Source organism: Nicotiana tomentosiformis, chromosome 12 (genome assembly GCF_000390325.3).
Source record: "Nicotiana tomentosiformis chromosome 12, ASM39032v3, whole genome shotgun sequence".
In the NCBI taxonomy this organism is placed as follows: Eukaryota; Viridiplantae; Streptophyta; class Magnoliopsida; order Solanales; family Solanaceae; genus Nicotiana; species Nicotiana tomentosiformis.
Window position 1 is genome coordinate 83,274 of NC_090823.1, and position 9,248 is coordinate 92,521.

Consider the following 9,248-nt stretch of genomic DNA (forward strand, 5'->3'; position numbering starts at 1 on the left):
ACATGGGAATTAGTTAATCTTCCTCGTGGAAATAAACCGTTGGGTTCCAAATGGATTTTTAAGAAGAAAATAAAAGATGATGGCACTATTGATAAGTATAAGGCAAGACTTGTGGTCAAAGGGTATATACAACGAGAAGGTCTTGACTATTTTGATACTTACTCTCCAGTTACAAAAATTACGTCCATACGAACATTAGTAGCATTAGTTGCGGTTTATGGTCTTGAAATTCATCAAATGAATGTTAAGACGGCCTTCTTAAAGGGAGATTTGGAGAAAGAAATATACATGTAACAACCTGAAGGGTTTGTGGTTCCAGGTAAAGAAAAGAAGGCATGTAGACTTGTTAAGTCCATTTATGGGCTAAAACAAGTACCCAAACAACGACATGCGAAATTTGACCAAATAATATTGTCAAATGGTTTTAAGATAAATGAATATGATAAATGTGTGTACATTAAAAATGTTTCAAATCACATAGTCATTGTTTGCTTATATGTGGATGATATGCTAATAATGAGTAATGACATTGCCAACATAAATGCGACTAAGCATATGCTAACTAGCAAGTTTGATATGAAAGACTTGGGAGTTGCTGATTTAATTCTAGGTATTAAGATCCATAAGACTCCTCAAGGTTTGGCATTGTCACAAGCTCATTATATTAAAACAGTACTTGAAAAATTCAAGCACTTAGATTTTAAAGTTGCAAAGACTCCAATTGACGTGAATCTTGCTCTAGCAAAGAACAAAGACCAAAGCATATCACAACTGGATTATGCTCGTGTGTTGGGATGTTTAATGTATATTATGAATCGTACACGACCAGATATAGCTTGTGCTATAAGTAAATTGAGTTGATACACGACTAATCCAGGTCAATCTCATTGGATGGCAATGAAACGAGTTTTGGAATATTTAGAACATACCCAAGATTTTGCTTTGCACTACAGTAAATATCCTGCGGTGATTCAGGAATACGGTGATGCAAATTGGATCACCGGTTCAACTAATTCTAAGTCCACAAGTGGATATGTATTCACTATTGGTGGAGGAGCGATACCTTGGAAGTCTTTCAAACAAACTTGTATTGCCCGCTCTACAATGGAGGCTGAGTTCATAGCCTTAGATAAAGCCGGTGAAGAAGCTGAATGGCTCCAAAATTTCATGGCAGATATTCTATTTTGGCCCAAACCGTTGGCCCCAATATGTATACATTGCGATAGTCCAGCGATAATTGGATGGGCTTGGAGCATTATATATAACGGTAAATCTCGTCATATACGACGAAGACATAAAACCTCTAGGCAATTACTCTCTAGTGGAATTATCACGATTGACTACGTAAAGTCAAGCGATAATGTGTCGGATCCACTTACGAATGACCTAACTAGAGAGGTAGTTGATAAATCATCGAGAGGAATGGGACTATGGCCGAGGACAAGTCATTGTGGTGGTAACTCTACCTAGAAGACTGGAGATCCCAAGATCTAGGTTCAAGGAGATCAAACAAAGTCATTAATGAAGGTTCAACTTTGTTACTAAAATTTTGGTCCATTCTTGTGATGGGACAATGTTCAGTACCAAGGATAAAGCATTAAAGTTTTTAATGGTTTCTAAATTTGATACGGGGTGTATCAAATAGTGTATCTACGGGATGACATGTTTAGGAATCACCTATGTAAGTGTGAAGTGTTAGCCGCTTCAAGGAGAATTTGTAAGGCCAGTTCTCTACGCACTTATGAAACCAGGCGGTGTTCATGGCTGGAACGAACACAACAATGAGAACCAAAGACGATTAAGGGTTGATTGTGTGACTTATAGTTGTATAGGTATACACCAAAGTTTAACGGTTCAAAGATATCAAATCTACCGATTGACCGAGTATATCCGACATAAGTTCACTACGGAAAGTTCAAAGGGAAACCTACTTATCCAGATGCAATTAATCCTTACTTGCGAATCACACAGTTTTTCATGCATATTTCTGTGATATAGCCATTCCCCATTCATGTGGGGGATTGTTGGGTTTTAAGCTTAGTTTAGCTTAAAAGAGGGTGAATGGAAAATGGAGGAAAAAATAAAATTTTGATTTTCCCTCCTTGACAAAGGGACATTATCCCATATTGGAGGAGGAAAAGACTTTTGATGGGTATATATACAATTGCTCTTCTTCTAGCTCTTAAAGAGTTAAGAAAAAGGCAAGCCTCGCGTCGCCGTCGTCGCTCGTTCGGCTCGGCTTCGGCTTCGGATTTGGTCAAACGATTGATTGATTAATTTTTTGGACCAAATTTATTTGTTAATATTAAGATTAACATAATATTATTTTAATCCAAATTACCTAACGGTAAATTAATTTTCCTCCGCGTTTTGATTTCTCGTTTTATGTTGCCTAAATAGCCATTTATGTAATGACCATTTTACGTGAACAATCATAGCAAATATTCTGTAGAGCTGCACCTCTTCGTTTAAACTCAACATGTTGGTTATAAATAGCAGACCATTCCCTCAGATTTTTCTTACGAAATTTCTGAATTCTCCTCTTCTTTTCTGCATTGTTTTCTTACGAAACAAACAACGTAAGTGTGATTTGCTGCCGCCATTTGTGTTCGTTGAAACACTGGGGTTTGAAGTACTGCTACACCAGTGTGTAATCCGTTCTATCCTGGGAGAAAATAATCTACAACCTCGGGTACTAGGAAGGAATTAAGTTCCTTAAGGAAATACTGTGAATTTAGTGGGCTCAGATTAAATTCTGTTTCTTCTACATTTCTGTTTATACGTTATTTTTTCTTCTCCATAATTATTTTACAAATACAGTATACTAACAAATGCAAATCCACCCGCATCTCGCGGAAGACCCTATTGATACCACTAGATTATGAGCATAATTTGTCACTATTTGCTCCGTAATATATAAAAGTCTAGATTTTGTTTCAGATGATAAATTAATCGATTTAATGTAACTGTTGAATTAAGAGAGAAAAAATAATAATAAATACATAGGCAAAATCACTAGCTTATTTAAGATCATATGCAATAACAGAAACAAGATCGGAAAATTCTTGGACCGTCTGGCTGAGTTGTTTGAGCTGGGCTGGTGGTTCCCCAAAACCTTGGTCACAAGCTCGAGAATCATTGAATGCAGCAGAAGCCAACAAATTTATCTCTCTATAATCATCTGTTCTAAACAAATTACTGCAACTTTCTAGTTTATCACCTGCATCCTTGTAATTGTTCAAGCAATTGGTGAGTTGGGCTTTCAGATTCGGATCTTTGATGGGTTGCTGAAGAAGGGACTTAACTAAATTGTAGGTGGAGGTGGTATTGTCTTGTGCTACAGAAAGAGAAATGGATACAAGGCTGTGAATGTCTCCCTTGTAAACATAAGGGTCATTCTTAAGAACATGGAAACATAGTTGAGGATTTATAGTCTTGGGACAAACATCGTCAAGAATGTCTGCTGCCTTAACATTTCTAATAATTTCAAACAGTAATATTAAAACAACCAAGAAGGAGAGGGAGAGGCACGAAGGGGGAAAAGAGTGTGCCATTTTTAGACTTGTTTCTATTTTCGTAGTCCTTTCTCTACACTGACCACCATGTTTTATAGTTGTAAACTGTACCAAGTATATGAGATTAATGCAATTCATTGCTTTTATCTTGTTACAGTAAAAAAAAAATATATATATATATTTAAAGCAAGGGAAGTAGATTAGATATAGACTTAAATACTTGCAATATAAGCACCAATATTTTTTATCTTAATTTAGTCTCTATTTGCTTATTTCTTTAACATATTACCAAAACGGGATTAGTATTTAACAAAAGTAGGAGCTTATTTGTTTCTTCCTACGAAATCTGATTACAAATAGCTATATATCTATACAAAGGTGGAACATATAGGAGTGTGCTGGCACATCTCCTCGGCTACCTATGTTATTTATCCCTTTTGTTGATTTTTTGATATTTTACTTCATTTTTCATGGTTAAAAATTAATACATTCAGAAGTTTACAAATATAATTTAATATTTACCTACTGTTACGTTACAACCTTTCATATTCCTTAATTATGAATAAAAACAATACTGGTAAACACATATGCCCTCTACCATTGCAACATTTCAGATTCTTTATTTTATACTCTCTCAGCTTCCCCTCTATATATGCATTCACAAATGACAATCTATTCATGCTCGAAACATACATTAGTCATGAGTAGAGGGCATTAGATCACGTTCACAAGTTTCTGAGGGAGAAGCTTTCATGAAATGATTCGAAGGTTGCTGTCACGATCCAAAATCCATAGGTCGTGATGGCGCTGGACACCACTGTCACGCAAGCTAACAATAATTACTTAATTGGGTTCTCATTTTATTTTTTTTAAATCATATTTTTCTTCAATTTAAATAGTAAAGAATGGGAATTTACAGAGTAAATAATAATACTTTTAACAAATTCAATACAGAACAACCCATAATCATCCCAAAACCCGGTATCACAAGTGCATGAGCATTAACTAGGAATATAAAATAAAATAAAAAACTTGTCCAGAATACAAATTTGACAGAAAAAATATAAATACTCTGAAGAAGACTCTGCTGGCTGCGGATCGACAAGTGAAATGCAGCTCACCTAGGTCCCCGCATGTATACACGCCTCTGCTCTCACATGGCCTCTAGAAATATATGTATCTGCATAAAAATGTGCAGCAAGTATAGTATGAGTACGTAAGCAACGTGTACCCAGTAAGTATCTAGCCTAACCCCAGAGAAGTAGTGACGAAGGGTCGGCATCCACACTCACTAGTGGTCCGACAACATCTGGTACAGTAATGAGGTAGCAAATATGAGGCAGAATAAGTAAGTGAAATAGACAAATATAGATCACGTGGTACAAATCCCCTCTCTTTACGAGGAACTCAAGCTCTTCATTAGAAATTCCCTCCTTAACCGGGGCATATATATAGGTATAGTGAAACTCATCAAGTGGCTACCATAATTCAAATCCGGATTTTACAAATACACTCGCTTCTTGCCAAGTTTTACCCACAATTTCATGGGAATATGATATAGGAAATGCCAAGGCGTACGGCCCGATCCAACATATTAATAAAACTGTGCACTGTCGAGGGTCGAATGGCCCGAACCATATGATAAATCAATTAACTTGCCGAGGCGAACGACCCACTCCCATGAGAGTGTGGTACATAAATCCTGCCGAGGCGAACGGCCCGATCCCATAAGAAGTGAAATACAAATTCCTGCCGAGGCGAACGGCCCGATCCCATAAGTAGTGAAATACAAATTCGTGCCGAGGCGAACGGCCTGATCCCATTAGAATAAGAAGCTTTGATGGGTCCTTGACCCCACTCACAAATAAACGTGTGAGTCGTAATTTATTTAGTGAAAACCTTTCGATGAAACATATATATATATATATATATATATATATATATATATATATATATATATATATATACCAGAGCCATGCCGTAAGAGGAGGAATATTATCTGATGGCTAATCGTGAACCCGTGAAGTCTCTACAATAGTAAGTCTAGTCTCAAATAGAATGTAAAGCAGGGGAATTAATAAGCGAGAGACTACTCAAATAGTACAGCTATAGCATGATGTGAACCTAAGTCTACCCGAACAACAACATGAATGTAGCTACATACGGGCTCTCGTCACCTTGCACGTACATAGTCCCCACAACAAGTAGCACACATCAAACAAATCACCTAGGGGTAATTTCCCCCTCACAGAGTTAGACAGGAGACTTACCTCGCTCCGAAATTCCATAACCGGCTCCAAAGCCTCTCTAACAGCTCAAACCAATGCCCATCGCTCCAAAACTTTTCAATAAATGTGCAAATCCATAAATATATACTCTAATACTCATTATAATTAAATTTACAATAATTTCCAACTCCGCTCGAAAAGTCGATAAAAATCACCCTCGGGCCCACGTGCCCGGATTCCAAAAAGTTCGAAGATAAACACTACCCATAGCATTACGAGCTCAAATATATAATTTATTCTCAATTTAATGCCCAAATTCGTGGTCAAAATCTAAAAATATAATTTCTAGGTTTTCTACCAAAACCCCCATAATTTCTACTAATTTCCATCCTTAAATCCTTATACAAACCATGTATTTAACTTGCAATGGATGTGAATAACTTACCTTGGCTTAGATGATGAAAACCCCCACTTGAAACTCTCCAAAATCGCCCAACCAAGTAAAAAATGGGAGAAAAATGGGCCAAATCCCGTTTTAAAGGAAACCTCACTGCCCAACTCAAATTCTCACACCTGCGGTCACTTGACCACTTCTGCGGTTCCGCAAGTGCGGCAATTATTCCGCTTCTGCAAAGTTGCCCCCAGCCACTGCTTCCGTTTCTGTGCCTTTACTTTCGCAGGTGCGCTCTCGCTTCTGCGGCGAGATAATCGCATATGCGGTCTCAGCACTTCCCAACTAAAATCGCACATGCGCCCCTCATGGCCGCTTCTGCGGCTCCGCACCTGCGGCCAAAAACTCGCAGGTGCGGTTACACCAGATACCAGCTGCCTCATCATTCCTTTAGTCCACAAATTGATTCGTTTACCACCCCAAACCACCCCGAGCCCTCCGGACCTTAACCAAATATACCAACACGTCCCAAAATATATTGCGAACTTAGTTGAGACCTCAAATTGAGCCAAACAACATCGAAACTATGAATCACCCTTCAATTCAAATTTAATGAACTTTGAAGTTTCAAACTTCTATAATCGATGCCGAAACCTATCAAATCACGTCCGATTGACCTTAAATTTTGCACACAAGTCATAATTGACATTACGGACCTACTCTAACTTCCGAAATCAGAATTTGACCCCGATATAAAAAAGTCCACTCCCGGTCAAACGTCCCAAAAACCTTCAAATTCCAACTTTCGCCAAATGACCTTTGGACCTCCAAATCCACATCCGGATGCGCTTCTAATATCAGAATCACCATACGGAGATATTCCTAGACTCTAAATCTCAAACGATCATTAATAACATTGAAATGCACTTCAACCCAAATTTAGAAAATTCTTCCAAAATGCCAACTTCCACAATAGGCGCCGAAACGTTTCCGGGTCATCCAAAAACTCGATCCAGACATGCGGCCAAATCCAAAATTATCATACGAACCTGTTGGAACCTTTAAATCCCGATTCTGAGGTCGTTTACTCAAAAATCAAATCTTAGTCAATTCTTCCAACTTAAAGCTTCCGAAATTAGAATTTTCTTCCCAAACTAACTCCGAACTTCCCGAAATTCAATTCTGACCATACGTGCAAGTCATAATACCTGAAGTGAAACTACTCAAGGCCTCAAACCACCGAACGATGTGCTAGATCTCAAAATAATTGGTCAGGTCGTTACAGTTGCTCTCCACGTTCCATAACCTCTCCACTGCTCATATAATTCCTTTTCAATCTATAAGTTTTTTTTTCCTTTTCACCATTAGGATTTTATGTTCATACAAATATAGCCTAAATACAAACTTGACCTAATTAGTTGTATCCTCTTCTTTGTTGATAGAAGATGTGATAGAGGTAGTCAGAAAGAAATATTTACAAAAGATGGTGTTTGTTGTTGCTTCACCGAAGCTTAATGCTTGTAAGTTATAAGTTGTCGTGATTCGTTTGAGGAGGAAGAGAAGTTGACGATCGTTTTGCTAAAAACTAATTGACATTATACGCTGGTGTATCTGATTTTCTATTTCGAATAAGAAGGCAGAGAGATAGAGAAAAGATTGGTAGTATTAGCTAAAATTTACAGCTTACAGGCATACGTTTCTCGAGCAGACACTTGGTAGTGATGACAGGGTGGAGATGAGTCAGCACAGAGTTAATACTAGATACAAGCATATAACCGGTATTGTGTAAATTTCGAGGACGTATAGGTCAGAGAAGAGAATTTGTGACTAAGTTATCGGCTGGAGAGAGCAGCATTAAAGGAGCAGCCATTACAGAAAATTATAGCATTTATTCCTAAAGTTATGCAGCCATCAAAGAGGGGATCTTATTCATCTTTAAGAGAGTGCAATTTGTGGGTCTTGTCTCCTTATATTCAAATGTAAATAACAACAATTGTACTCAATATAAGGACAAAAAAATTTAGAACGACAAAGGCTATCATAATTTCTCTCATTTTTATAAGCTTTATAAGATTATTATCAAGTGTTTATAGTTATTCTTGTATTTGGTGGGACTAATCTAAAGTCCAGGCTAGTTCTTTCTTTAATTATCTTTACTTTATTTTTTTTATATTTTGTTATTTTATTAATCAGATCAATTTAATCTAAGTGTATATAAACCACGTTTATAAATTTAACTGTACATGTTTTACGTGTAATCAGTTTGGCGCCCATCATAGGGAATAGACAATTGTGGTATTATTTTGGTATTCTCATCTTTTACTAGTGTGCTTCAAAGTTTTCCTACTTTTAGCATACTATAGTTGTGGCACACGATGATGTCAACAACTTCCTCAATATTGGTGTGAACAATAACGACGAGCCTAAGGACAATTTATATTAGGGTGACAAAACGGGATGATTCAACGAGTGAAACCCATATTGATGGGATTGAATCAATTCTGAGCCGGGTGGAAAGAAATACTCGACGTGCGAGGAGTCCTACTCCTGATATTTTGGATGACCAAGCCCGTGGCTGATACCGTAAATATTTTGAGAGCACAACAATGGAAAATTATGAACTATCTCTCAAGACAGTACCAGAGAATGATTGAACTTAAAAAAGCGTTATCAATGGATTTAAATAATTCAAATGGTGGAGTTCGAGCCCCTCCTGGCATGCCTATAAATCAAACAGCACCAAGATTCGGTAATGTCGCTTCCAAAGGGGAGTTTAGATCAAACAACAACAAAGCATGCGGTGCAGGTAGTGGATCTGGAAATTAAAAAAATGCATATGATCCTTTCAAAACCGAACTCATGTGATGCATGGGGTAAATAAATGCTCAAAAATAAATGCTCAAATAGATTAGAATGCTCGAGAATTTCACGCTCGGATGGATTAGATCCCGAGGACACCTCCGGTCTTAAAGGGCCCAGACTCGAAGAAGTATATACATTTGTCTCTTAAACCTAGTGCGGCTTTGGAGTTGATCCGAAAGAGATTCAAGATGCCGGATATTTCAAAATACAATGGAACATCATATCCACATGAACACATTATAGCTTATACCA

At 37.4% G+C, this 9,248-nt stretch overlaps 1 protein-coding gene across 1 annotated transcript; it reads right to left on the reverse strand.

Moving 5' to 3' along the window:
* Window positions 1-3,020: 3,020 nt before the first annotated feature.
* LOC138903641 (pectinesterase inhibitor-like) lies at window positions 3,021-3,554 on the reverse strand. Its single transcript, XM_070192064.1, has one exon. It carries the CDS (start codon window positions 3,552-3,554, stop codon window positions 3,021-3,023), a length of 534 nt encoding a protein of 177 aa, XP_070048165.1.
* Window positions 3,555-9,248: the final 5,694 nt, after the last annotated feature.

Excerpts from the sequence above, each read along its gene's own strand:
- LOC138903641 (XM_070192064.1), bottom strand. The coding sequence starts at position 3,554 with ATGGCACACTCTTTTCCCCCTTCGTGCCTCTCCCTCTCCTTCTTGGTT.